This window comes from Myotis myotis, unplaced genomic scaffold, assembly GCF_014108235.1.
Source record: "Myotis myotis isolate mMyoMyo1 unplaced genomic scaffold, mMyoMyo1.p scaffold_m19_p_85, whole genome shotgun sequence".
NCBI lineage: Eukaryota > Metazoa > Chordata > Mammalia > Chiroptera > Vespertilionidae > Myotis > Myotis myotis.
The window spans coordinates 1-13650 of record NW_023416396.1 but is presented as its reverse complement, the minus strand read 5'-3'; the positions used below and the strand labels follow the sequence as shown (position 1 = coordinate 13650).

At 43.2% G+C, this 13650-nt stretch overlaps 1 protein-coding gene across 1 annotated transcript; it reads left to right on the top strand.

The window, feature by feature from the left end:
• Positions 1-2034: 2034 nt before the first annotated feature.
• LOC118662414 (cytochrome P450 3A12-like) lies at positions 2035-10787 on the top strand. The gene is made up of 4 exons (XM_036320922.1): positions 2035-2335; positions 4498-4591; positions 7180-7232; positions 10654-10787. Exons 1-4 carry the CDS (start codon positions 2265-2267, stop codon positions 10772-10774), a joined length of 339 nt encoding a protein of 112 aa, XP_036176815.1. The 5' UTR covers positions 2035-2264; the 3' UTR covers positions 10775-10787.
• Positions 10788-13650: the final 2863 nt, after the last annotated feature.

Here is a 13650-nt window from a genome sequence, read left to right as displayed (position 1 = left end):
CTTTCGTCATGAATCTGTCTAACCCTCTGTCTACTGCAGGACCCTCTGAGGGGTGGGACAGGAAGCAGGATGAATTGATAAGCTTGGTGTAGCCATCGCCATCTTGACCATGTCCTGCCTCTCCTTCGGGGGCAGGGATCAGCCTGAATATGCAGCAATGATGGCTGAGGCATAGCCAGGCCCTCTTGTTGTATTAACCATCTAGTAAGATGAGCGGTCACCAAAGAGCCACAAGGAAAGAACATGCAGGGAACCCAGCAATATTACTTCTACCTACTTAACTCTGCCAACATTTCTCAATACACACTATACATAAAGTGCTCTGCTAGGCACTAGGGACATAATGGTAAATAATACCCAGGCCCTAACTGGTTTGTCTCAGTGGATAGAGTGTCGGCCTGCAGACTGAAGGGCCCAGGTTCGATTCCGGTCAAGGGCATGTACCTTGGTTGCGGGCACATCCCCAGTAGGGGGTGTGCAGGAGGCAGCTGATCGATGTTTCTAACTCTGTCTATCTCCCTTCCTCTCTGTAAAAAATCAATAAAGTATATATTTTAAAAAATAGTACCCAGGATGTGCCCTTGAGAAGCTCTTGTCTGGTAAGGGAACTTTGTATAGAGACTAACAGTGATGCTGGACAGTAGAGAGGTGGATACTGAATCCAGGTTCACCTGCCTGCCTCTTGAAAGCCAAGAATGAAGAGACAAGGGCTGGTGCAAGGAAAGTTGATTTATTCAAGAGTTGCCAGCCTGAGAAGACAATGGACTAATGTCACAAAGACAACCTCCACATCTCAGTGCAGGCAGGGGTTTTTATGAGCAGGAAAGGGGAAAGCAGAACAAAGGAAACCAGAGGGAGAGAAGGAGTGAGCTGTGGGCTCTCTGTGAGGGAGTCAACACAGTCTTCTCAATAACCATCTTGGAGCCAGTCAAGTGATGGTCTGGTTTTTGTTATCCTGATTTTAGGGTCCAAAGTGAGCAAATCTGAAATGGAAATGCCTCAAGGCTTCCTTTCCTCCTAGACTCCTTTAAGCAAACAGGCTGTTTATGTAGCTACATGTCAATTTATAAGTCATAATTTACAGAAACAATGAGTTTTTTGTTTGTTTGTTTGTCTTGTTGTTAATCCTCACCAGAGGATATTTTTCCCATTTGTTTTTAGGGAGAATGGAAGGGAGGGGGAGAGACACAGATAGAGAAACATCAATGTGAGAGAGACACATCCATTGGTTGTCTCCCGCACACCCCCCAATTGGGGCCAGGGATCAAGCCTGCAAACTGAGGTACGTGCCCTTGACCAGAATCCAACCCAGAATTAACCAAGACCGTTATTCTGCGGGCTGATGCTCTAACCCAGTGGTCGGCAAACTCATTAGTCAAAAAAGCCAAATATCAACAGTACAACGATTGAAATTTCTTTTGAGAGCCAAATTTTTTAAACTTAAACTATATAGGCAGGTACATTGTTATTAACTTAATAAGGGTACTCCTAAGGCTTAAGGAAGAGCCACACTCAAGGAGCAAAAGAGCCGTATGTGGCTTGAGAGCCGCAGTTTGCCCGAGAGCTGCAGTTTGCAGACCACGGCTCTAACCACTTAGCAAAACTGGCTTGTGTCAGAAACAATGTTAAAAAAATGGTGGGGTATGTTACAAGGACAATAATAAAATTTTCTGCAAAAATAGAAGTTGCCCAGAGGAGGAAGAGGTTGTATCTATTCAGGGAAGTTGGTTAGGAAAGACTCCAATAGAAGGGGTTCTGTCTGAGCTGAATTTTGAAGGATGAGTAGGAGCCTTCTAGGTGCACAGAGACATTTCTTAGAAAAGGAAACTTCATGGGTAAAGATCTGTAGACCTAGCTGGTTTAAAGGATTTCAAGTATTTTTTTAGTGCAAGCAGCCATGGAGTCAAGGGCAGTTGAAAGATACAATGCCAGTGGCTCTACTTGAGTTGCTGTAACCTTTGGGCTTACCGATAAAATGGAGTTGTTTATTGATTTCCCATAGAATATGAACTCAAGGGAGATAAAAGTGGGAGTGTCCATGATGCTTTGCCAACTGTCAAGTTGGAGAGGTCATACCAGTTCGTGCACAGATGGCCCTTTTGGCTGAAGCTCAAGCCCCACCCCCTCTCCCAGTATATAAACATCCAGTCTCACAGACTATCCATGAATTGGGAAGGGAAACTCTCAACACACAGACCTGCTAAGAAGAGCACACACCAACACAAGAAAAACTCAGAGGAGAAAATCTTGGAAGGAAAGTGGCCATGGACCTGATCCCAAGCTTTTCCACAGGAACCTGGGTTCTCCTGGCTACCAGCCTGGTGCTCCTCTATCTGTGAGTTACTGTCCAGGCTCATGGCCTCTGTAATCTTGGACTTGGGGAGCTCATCGGGCCTCCCTTCCTCTTATCTATTTTGGAGACCCAATAGTTAACAGAGGGGTAATTGCTTAAGTGTTGGGTGCACACACACCAAAGGAGGTATTACTGATCTTACCCTGATCTACTGAAGGAGAGACATCTCATGTTCACCCAACTCCCAGCTTCTGTAGTCTGGAGGGTTTGCTGACATTACTTGCTCCTGGGGGTGATTTTCTGATTGACTGACAGTTTGGGGAGGCCAAGGCTAATCAACCAGAATTCAGCAGAGGCAGATCAAAATCAGCTCACTTTTGTGCAGTGGGGTCCTTGCCCCTTTCGTAGCTCCAGGGGTCCTGCAGGCAGGAGGGCCTGGGGTTTTGTCTCATTATCTTCACTTTCCAGTTTGGTGTCTGCTGCTAGAGATGTGTACAAGGAATGGCCCTTGTGTCACTAGGCTTGTTCCTGCTTCCTCCCTCCCACTGCCTGGCATAATTGGAACCATGTACGAGGATGCACCCCAGACTTCGGGGGAGGGGGGCAGGGCGGGAGGCCTGGAGACTGTCCCACCTTCTCTTCACACTCGCTCTTTCCTCTATTCTGTCTCCCCTGACACTCTCCTCCTAAGAATTAGTTCCCACACTCCGTAAAAGGCAGAACTGTTACCCCTAAGTGAGAAAACATTAGAGCAGAAGAAACTAAGCAGAAATCTTGAAATTGTATTCTTTTCTTTCACCTTTTTCTCCTAGTCTTTGGGGAGGGTTGGCATCATAGAGATTTACTTTACCCCCAATATGAAATCTGCTAACTGCCTACACAGGCATGAGCTCAAAAGCCAATTTGGATTTAAATATTTTTCCATTAAGTTACAGTACAGCAGGATGACTCAAACCATCTAGCATCCTTTCAAGCGTGAGATTCCTGGCATCATGAAACAGGTTCGGGGAGGAGTCATTTTGTAGATATGGGTAGGGAAGGCTCCCTCCAAGTCCCATTTGATCTCTATCTCAATTTCACTTTCATTAAAAGTAGGAAAACATGACGACATGAATAGAGAAAATATATACTTTGTTTCAATTCTATGAAAGAAATTTTATAAATAGTTTATTGTGGCAGCATATATACTGTCTGATGACATTTTAAAATTGATTGGTAGTGTTTAATTTCATTCCAGGTAATCCTAGATTTTTTTAGTGAGATAACACTCTTTCTAGCATGTTCTCTCTGAAGGATAAAAAAAGCGCTGTTGGTTCAGAATTTTTGGCTGCAAAAGTGTGTAATTAACCTCATACTTCCAGAATAATATCAGGAATATGAGTCCATTGTACAAATATATACTTCTATGACATAGATTGTACATATGTTTTTAAATATACCTGCCCAGCCAGTTATCTTAATGTCACAGTGCAGGTGAGTAAGCGAGACTGTGAGCCAGTGTGACAAGAGAGGCATCCAGGTAGCAGTCTGGATGGGTTGGGAGAATATTTCTACCAGATACTCCTGGTCCTGGTCTCACAGGAGGTCAATAAGAGGGCAACAGTGCAGGCATCTCATGTGCTTGAAGCCTGGGGATAGGGACACCATCAAAGTCATACTGTGTGGTCTGGGTCTGTCACGAGACACTGGCACCACTGACTAAACAACATAGCCATCTTAGAAGACACTGGTACAGCAGCTGCACCGTGAGTGAGTAGCTGTAGACAATGCCCTCTGTTGGCAACACAATGTAAGTGCAATAAAAATGATTGGCTTTCCTGTTAGCCCCTTTATTTGCACCAAAAGCAGCATTTCTTTACCAAAAAGAGGAAGCTGGAAAGAAAAGTTAATTTAGCCCACCTTCTGCCTTGATATGGAACTATGTGAGTTTAGACACTAGGCCAGATCACAAGGTGGGATCAATGTTGCTGACCCATTCACTCAATTGCTTGGCCTCCCTTGAGAGTTTATGTAACATGTTGAAAGTTCAGAAGCAGAAGTGGGTTTAATTGATTTGCCATGGTAATTATTGCTGTGGGAGTTGTTGTTACTACTTATCACCGACATGTTCACTCCCTATGGCTGTTGCAGTTCTGAGTCAGTGACTGGCCAGCCCCAGGACCTGATCCATAATCTGTAACCGGGCTTTCTCTTTCATTTAATAGATATGGGACCTATACACATGGACTTTTTAAGAAACTGGGAATTCCTGGGCCGAAACCCCTACCTTTTGTGGGCACTGCCCTGGCCTACCGCAAGGTGAGTGCTGTTTGGCCTTCTTCTTTTGCTTCTTATGGTTCCAAATCGCACGGCCTTGCTGAGGAGGAAGTTCTGAGGTTTCACACTTTCCAGAAAAGGCACCATAGGCCCTGCCCTGCGCAGGCCAGGTTTACCCCAGGCTCAGTGTCAGCTGTCAGGAGCCTCAGGGGTTGGCTCATTGGGGCAGCAGAGCTCTCAGCTGATCCAGCTCACACCTTGTCCCTATTTGTGAGCATCGTGAGGAGCATTTTCTTTCTGCGAGGTGCAGGTTCCCAGGAAGACAGAATCACACTTAGGATTAGGAGAGAAACATGAGGGACGCCTGGGAGTGCCCCATGAAGTCGGATGTGCTAGAGTCAGACTTTCCTGCTCACAGGATACGCTCTAGGACAGTGATGGCGAACCTTTTGAGCTCGGCGTGTCAGCATTTTGAAAAACCCTAACTTAACTCTGGTGCCGTGCCACCTATAGAAATTTTTTGATATTTGCAACCATAGTAAAACAAAGACTTATATTTTTGATATTTATTTTATATATTTAAATGCCATTTAACGAAGAAAAATCAACCAAAAAAAAATGAGTTTGCGTGTCACCTCTGACACGCGTGTCATAGGTTCGCCATCACTGCTCTAGGACCTGGTCCAGGGGTCCTCAAACTACGGCCCGCGGGCCACATGCAAATACAAATATTGTATTTGTTCCCGTTTTGTTTTTTTACTTCAAAATAAGATTGTGCAGTGTGCATAGGAATTTGTTCATAGTTTTTTTTAAAAATATTGTCCGGCCCTCCAACGGTCTGAGGGACAGTAAACTGGCCCCCTGTTTAAAAAGTTTGAGGACCCCTGACCTAGTCCATCAATCTGACCAATTGAAGTGCCACCACAATTACTTATATCAATAAGGTCCTATGGAGTTGGCAGTGGTCGGCAAACTATGGCTCGGCAAACCGCGGTTCGCGAGCCACATGCAGCTCTTTGGCCTCTTGAGTGTGGCTCTTCCACAAAATACCGACTTCTGCGCATGGGCCACAAAGTTTCAATCGCACTGTATGTGCGCGCCCACACGTGGTATTTTGTGGAAGAGCCACACTCAAGGAGTCAAAGAGCCACATGTGGCTCACAAGCCGTGGTTTGCCGATCATGGCTCTAGGTAGCCTTTTCTTGACTCCTCTTGGATAGCTTTGAAACGTCAGTGTATTAGGCAGCCCAAGTTAGGGTTTTTTAAAAAAAGAAACTAAACCAAAAGCAGAGTTATATGAAATTACTAGAAAAAAGATGATTTGACAAAATTTTTTTAAAATTAAATTAAACTGAATGGCCCTGGCCGGTTTGGCTCAGTGGATAGGGCGTTGGCCTGTGGCCTGAAGTGTCCCAGGTTTGATTCTGGTCAAGGGCACATGCCTGGGTTGTGAGCTCTATCCCCAGTAGGGGGCGTGCAGGAGGCAGCTAATCAATGATTCTTATTATTGATATTTCTCTCTCTCTCTCTTCCTCTCTGAAATAAATAAAAAATATATATTTTTAAAATTAACTGAATGGAATGTCCTAGGTGACACATGGAATGTGAATTTTGGCAGAGACTTTGTGATTAATACAGCCCTAATGCTTCGCCCAGGGCCTGACCCTTAGACAGAAAGCTATGAGCTCATGTTTATTAGGCCAGCGGGCAGAGTCTTCTGTGCAGGCTGCTCTCTGCCTCAGATTTTCTTCCTGAAAGAGAGAGGCTTGATTCTCAGATGCTCATTCTCCCAGGTGAGGTCTCAATGCCTTTATTAGTCCAAGAACTTTCCCTACTGAAAAGACAATAATTTCCTGTCTACCTTCCCCAGACCAACTCCTTATGGATGTACCCCAAGACCCACATTTCTGGGACCTTCCTTTGCATAATTAAAATATCAAATATCTGAAACTTAGCAACAGGAAGATGTGTTTTTTTAATTACAGAAGTGAAAACACAGAGAAACTGTTTTAATTTGCTCTGTCCTTCTGGAGTGATGACATTTACCAATCTTTTCTGTGTTGAGGTAGACAACTGGAAAGCGAGTCACTCGGTCATTCATTCACTCACTCACTCACTTCCCACTCAACAAAGATGCCTTAGACGTGTTTAAACCTGCTAGACTAAAAGTGGTCCCTGGTGTCTTAAACTTCCTAATTCTGCTAGGGCTCATGAGATAAATGAAAAGGATGCTTGACCAGGAGGTCAAAGAGTGTGCAGGTCAGTCTTACTCTCCCTCAGCTTCACTTCTGGAGTCTATGGAGGTAATAATTCTGGGGTTATGAAATTCTAGGGACAACACATGCACAACAAAAACCCGTTAAAAAGACAAGGAGTTACTTAGTATCATAGACAAGGGCAAGTCGAGTGTCAACACTACTTGGAGAAAATTCAAGAGTGATTTTAAATTCTGTGTTTCAAACATCTCCATTTTCTCTCTGTTCCCCAAACACCTCTGCATAAGAGCTTCCTTCTATCTGCCCATGAAAGACAGTTAGCCTAATTTCCAGGGATTTGAGTAATATTGGTCCCAGTTAGAAGTAGAGTTCAGTACATTTAGGTTAATAATCTAATTTTGTTTCTCCTTGCAGGGTTTTGGGACTTTTGACATGGACTGTTTTAAAAAGTATGGAAACATGTGGGGGTGAGTATTTGGGAAACTCCCATTGGATAGACTTGCTGTTATGATGAGGGCCTCCCTGGTGTGGAGGACAATCTCAGCTCAAAGCCTATTGTAAAGCTTTTGGAGGCTTGTCCTCTAGGACCCCAGATGTCACCAGGTGTCCAGGCTGCATTCGGAATCAGGATGGGGAGTTTCAGGTTATCATACTCTCAAGACTTTAATGGCCTAGGGACTCCTGGCATCACTTTCTGTCCACTGTCTCATTATTCCCCTCGTCTCCAATTTTCTTCCCTTAGGTCTCTTTTAATTGAATGAAATGCATTATTTCAGACCCTTCTTCTTTCAAACTTTTAATAAAATCCTAACCTCAGGCTATGTTTTTATTGATTTTAAAGGAGAAAGGGAAAGAGGGAGGGAGAGAGAGAGAGAGAGAGAGAGAGAGAGAGATGTTAGAGAGAAACATTGATTGGTTGTCTCCTGCACATGTCCTGACCAGAAATCAAACTCACAACCTTTTGTTGTAGAGGACAACACTCCAACCAACTGAGTCACCTGGCCAGGGCAGATCCTTCTAAACCAGCCGTGGGCAAACTACGGCCCGCGGGCCGGATCAGGCCCGTTTGAAATGAATAAAACTATTGAAAAAAAGACCGTACCCTTTTATGTAATGATGTTTACTTTGAATTTATATTAGTTCACACAAACACTCCATCCATGCTTTTGTTCCGGCCCTCCGGTCCAGTTTAAGAACCCATTGTGGCCCTCGAGTCAAAAAGTTTGCCCACCCCTGAACTATCCTCATAAATGTCTATCATAATCTCTTACCCACATGATTGACTATTAATTAAAATCCAAAATTCTTCATTTTAAATTTGATTTGTTATATCATTTTGAAAAAGGGCTGTGGGTCTAGGTCAGTGGTCGGCAACCTGCAGCCCCCTGAGTGTGGCTCTTCCACAAAATACCACGTGTGGGCCTGCACGTAAAGTGCGATTGAAACTTCGTGGCCACACTCAAGGGGCCAAAGAGCCGCATGTGGCTCGTGAGCCGCGGTTTGCCGACCACGGGTCTAGGTAAACAGAATGGGAAACCATGTCTGCTTGGCTTTGTTTTTACTTCCTCCACACATATGGAGTTTGGGTTTTAAAAAATGTTTAAGCCAAGACTTCTCAATAGAGGTTTAGTTTATACAAGTATTGCGTTACCTACCCTATTCTACTGACTTTGAAGAGATGTAGGATTTTGCAAAGTGGTCTTGGCCAGTTGCAGGGGCTGTTCCCACTCGGAGCTGCTGGAGGTGTGGTGAGAGCCGCAGGAGAGGTGTAACGTGGTGTTGTGTCCTAGAAGCAAAGGGGGAAAGACTTTGCTTCTCAGTACTTTCTCATACTCTTCAAATCCGCAGAAACAATAAGGTTCTACTGAGCTGGCAGGGTCCAGAAAGGCTACGTAGGGGGAACACACAGCACTGGGTCACCACTGGCCCAGCTCCAACTGCCCTCCCAACATTGACCACTTGTGAGCTCAGCATGGAGTCACTTTCATTCTTTAGAAAGTGGTTCTCGCGCTTGGGTGTGTATAAGAACCAGCTTGGAGAGTGTGTTAAACATGCAGATTCTCGGGGTTTAGTCCCCAGCAGCACCGAATCTGTAGTGTCAGGGCTGGAGCCCAGGAATCTGAATGTTGCCTGGTATTGTAACAAACTCTAAGGCTGGTGTGAGGTCATTAATGCAGAGGGTTACCCAAAACCTTGTGTCTCTCCACCCAGGTGTTTTTGAAAAACACGATGGGGAGAAGGGAATCATCCAAGAAATATAGTCAATCAATCTGACCAATCTAAGTGCCACCACAATTACTTATATCACTGCTTCAACACTAAATGTACTTGACACCCCCTTACACCTTCTGAGCTTCAGAAGATATTTTGGAAATGGGCAGCATTAAGTGCAGGGGTCCTCATCCATTTTTATATGGATCACAAAACGGTTTGAAAGTCCTCTGAGGTGTCAAAGAAAGAATAGATAAGACTTGTGGGAAACCTCCCATTATATTCTAGTTAATGAAATGATTTATAGTAAAAAATAAAATGCTAGAGGACAGTGTTACTAAACTTATAGCAAACCTCATGTAATTCAACTTATAGTAAACCAGCCAGGAGATGGCCAGGTTGGGAAATATCCCAGAAAGAGTCAGCTTGTGTGGTGTGTGTGTTAAAAGTGGCCCTGCTGCTGGCTGAGGTCTCCTACATGGGGCCCGAGGCCCACTTAGGACCCACAGATAGAATAAATATAATGAAAAGAAAATATTTTTAAATGAATAGTGCACGCTCCTTTGTATGTTTTATTCTCTTTGTCCTTTGTTTTAAATATTTCTAAACTTGATTCTACCAACCAAGGACTTCTCTCTAATAGTTAAAATACTTCCTTTAAGCAATTGTAAACCAGTAAACACACTTTAGAAAATAGGGCAAAGAAATCACTCATATTTCTACTCTATTTTTTTTTTACATTCCAAGTCTTTTGTATTTGCAGACATATTTTCTTGTATTTGTGATCAGTATGTCTACACTTTTCATCTAATACTATGTCATATGCATTTTTTATGTTTTTATATATCTTCAAAAGTATATTTTAAAGTAACTGGGTGTGTATGTTTTTTTTTCTGTTCTCAGATAATTTACTGGCCTTCATCTATTTACTAATTTAACTTTCTTTTTGATAACTTGATAATGAAATATTTGAAACACACAATTATAAAGACTCGTATAGAAAATTCCCACAAAAACACCACTTGAATAAACAAATTCGGCAATGTAACAGGATACAAAATTAATACCCAGAAATCTATGACCTTTCTATACACCAATAATGAACTCACAGAAAGAGAAACTAAAAAAACAATCCCATTTACCATTACACCATAAAAATTAAGATATCTAGGAATAAACTTAACTAAGTAGGTAAAAGACCTGTACTCGGAAAACTACAGGACATTGAAAAAAGAGATAGAAGAAGACATAAACAACTGGAAGAACATACCATGTTCATGGATTGGCAGAATCAACATCATTAAAATGTCCATACTACCCAAAGCAATCTACAGATTCAATGCAATCCCCATTAAAATACCAATGGTATATTTCAAAGACGTAAAACAAACTCTCCAAAAATTCATCTGGAATAAAAAAAAGACCCCGAATAGCCACAGCAATCCTGAGAAAGAAGAACAAAGTCGGACGGAGAGTGAGGTAGAAATATCAATGATGAGAATCATTGAACACAGGCTCCTGCACACACCCTTCTGGGTATCGAGTCCACAACCTGGGAATGTGCTCTGACCAGGAATTGAATCGTGGCCTCATGATTCAGAGGTTGACGCTCAACCACTGAGCCAAACCACCTGGGCTGTCCTGTTCATTTTAATCAGCTCTTTTTTCCCAATTTAGGTTCTATGATGGTCGGCAGCCTGTGTTGGCGATCACGGATCCAGACATGATCAAAGCAATCCTAGTGAAAGAATGTTATTCTGTCTTCACAAATCGGCGGGTAGGTATTCATTCCTTTTAAAACTAAATTGTTATTTATATTTAATATTAAAAAAATAATAAACAGGAAGTTGTCAGAAAATATATCCATGTAGGTCCCATGTCATGTACCCTTCATTCTGTTTCTCCCAATAGTGATGTCCTATATAACTATAGCACAACATCAGAGCAGATATTTCACATTGGTACTATCCAGAGCTTATTCAGATTTCAATAGTTTTATCTGCACTCATTCGTGTGTGTGTGTTGCTTATAAAATTTTATCATACATATAGATTTGTGTAACTACCACCACAATGAAGACAGAACTGTTCCATCACCATAAGTCTTCCTCTTATTATTCTTTTATCGTCACAGTGTGTAGCTTGCCCTTTCCTTTATGAGAGTCCTATGCAGTGCAAACATTTTTTTTAATTGATGAAGCCAATTTATCAATTTTTCCTTTTATGGGTGCCTTTTTGTGCCCAAGTCCAAAAACTCTTCTCATAGCCCTAGGCCCCAAAGATTTTCTTCTATTTCTCTAAATATTATATAGGTTTATAGTGTACGTTTAAGTATATGATCCATCTTGTTCTAATTTTTGTATAAGGTGTGAACTGTAGGTTGAGTTTCTTTTTTCCCCTATGGATGTCTATTTGCTGCAACACCATTTGTAAAAAGGCTATCCTTCATCCATCACCTGCGCCCCCCTCTCTCCCCGCCTACACACACACAACTCCTCCTAAGGGAAGGATCCACGAACCAGCTCATGCCCAGCTTGGAGGAGTGTGTGGCAGACTTGCCTAGAAGATGACTGTTTTGGGCAGCAGAGCCGGAAATGGCAGCGGGAAGGAAAGCAGGGAGGGGAGGCCAGCACAAAAATACAGGCCTCCTCTCTAAATGGCCCTCGTATTGTCTTCCTAAACCATTATATCTGTGCATGTCTCATTACAGTTAGACCTAAAGCAGCCCCATCTGCACACCCACCTGGACCCCAGATCCTCCGGCACATACCTCACTTGCTTATGAGGCTCGTTTATCTGTGGAACAAAGTTAATGTTTCTGGTGGAGAACTGGCCCAAAAGACTGTTGTCTGAGCTTGGTGTCATGTACTAGCAGGTGGGAGGGACAGGTTCTGACCTGCCAAGTCCCCTAGCAATATGTATCTTGAGAAGAAGTGGACTGTAGGACTTGTTGGAAACAAGGGCAGGTCCTATTTAGGAGGGGCTGGGCTGGAGCAGATTACAAGGGAGTTTGGGTTTGTTCATCTCTCCAAAGGTGCATGGTTTGGACCTTCAGGCAGCCACCCTGATACTAAGCACTCACCGAACAGCTGCAGGGAACTGGGCTGGTACTATGCACAAGCCCAGCCACGTACGCCAGTGTTGGCTGCTGGAGTAGATCCCATGACTCAGGGTGGTAGCACAACTCGGGGCAGCTCTAGTGAGCGTGGAGGGCGGGAAGGCAGGGCTCAGGATGCTAGAATCTGCAAGTGTGAAATCCTGTGGAACTATCAGCAGCAAAACCAGCAGGGTGTTCACAGAGGCTGTGCTGGCTATTGGTTTCCTCAGCAGCTGTTGAGGGCTGGTGGGGTCTTCTGCAGAGCAGGACGTGGGAAATCATGACTAGCAGTTCCTTCTCTTCTTTGTTCTTTGCTGTCACTAGATTGTTCATCTAAGCCAGCAGAGTGGGCATAGTGAAACTGAAGCAGGCCATTTGTACAGCGCCCTGAAAGGGTAGAGAAAATTGGCACTTACCCTGTTGTTCCTTCCGCAGCAAGGGCAAGTCTCTCAGGCTGCGGAGTTCCCTCCTGGCACCGAGCGGTGCTGGCCTGGGGGGTGACATGATGCAGGCAAAAGGAAACCATTCTCCCTACCCATTCTGTTCAGTTATTCTCAGGGTTGTTTTGTGTGTTTTTTTCTCCACTCAGTGGCTGAAGATTCTTGAATGAACTACTGAACTCTCCTAGACCTATTTTTGTGTGTGGATAGCTGTCTAATTGTTCTTTGTGGGGCAACAGAAGCTGGAGTCTCTGACGTTGCCATCTTAGTGATGTTACTCCAGGCTTTCAATAGTAAATGTGATGTTAGCTGTCGATGCTCTTTATCAAGTTGAGAAACTTTCTCTCTCTTCCTAGTTGGTGAGTTTTTTAAAAAATCATGAATGCACAATGGAGATAGACATTTTAAAACAAAACATAGTGTTAAAAGATGGAAGTAAGTCTCAATTAGGGTGGCTTGATAGGCCAGTCCCAGCCTGAAAAATAGAATTATCTCTTCCTTTCCCTTCTTCTATCCCTGGTGGAAAATATAAGGATTTCCATGTAATTTTATTATTTGTAATAATAACAAAGAGATTCCTAATCTTTTAAGTATTAACTACAGTGGGGCCTTGACTTACGAGTTTAATTCATTCTGAGACCGAGCTCGTTAAGGAGCTCGTTAAGGACCTCGTTAAGGACCTCGTTAACTCAAATTACTCTGTCAACTCAAAGCAAAAAATTGGCGGAGAAACAGCTGGTATCTCAAAAAACTCGTTAGTCGGGACACTCCTAAGTCAAGGCCCCACTGTACTTTTTTTTAAAAAAACACCATATCAAGACATTCTATTTTTCAGGTTGCTTATGTTGTATATATAAGTAAAAAACAACTGGTCTGAGGCAATATACAATTTGCCAAAGCTATCTGGCTAACAGTCAAGAATCCCTTTCTATTCTGCACAGCCCTGGGGGATACACTAGGACTCATTCCTATGTTTTCCCCTGAAAAAGCCGTTTCCCTAACCCATGGGTCATTTGCACTGAAAAATATGATTAGAATAAAGGCTGGAAACCACATCAGGTGGCTAGATGTCTCCTGAACCTTCATGAGATGCTAGACGTTGGGGATAAATATTTATTGAGTATCTAGCATAGGGCCT

Bases quoted from the DNA above. Each gene is read 5' to 3' on its own strand.
- LOC118662414 (XM_036320922.1), top strand. From the start codon at position 2,265: ATGGACCTGATCCCAAGCTTTTCCACAGGAACCTGGGTTCTCCTGGCT. The intron at 2,336-4,497 runs GTGAGTTACTGT...TTCATTTAATAG, and splicing joins AGCCTGGTGCTCCTCTATCT to ATATGGGACCTATACACATG. The intron at 4,592-7,179 runs GTGAGTGCTGTT...TTCTCCTTGCAG, and splicing joins CTGCCCTGGCCTACCGCAAG to GGTTTTGGGACTTTTGACAT.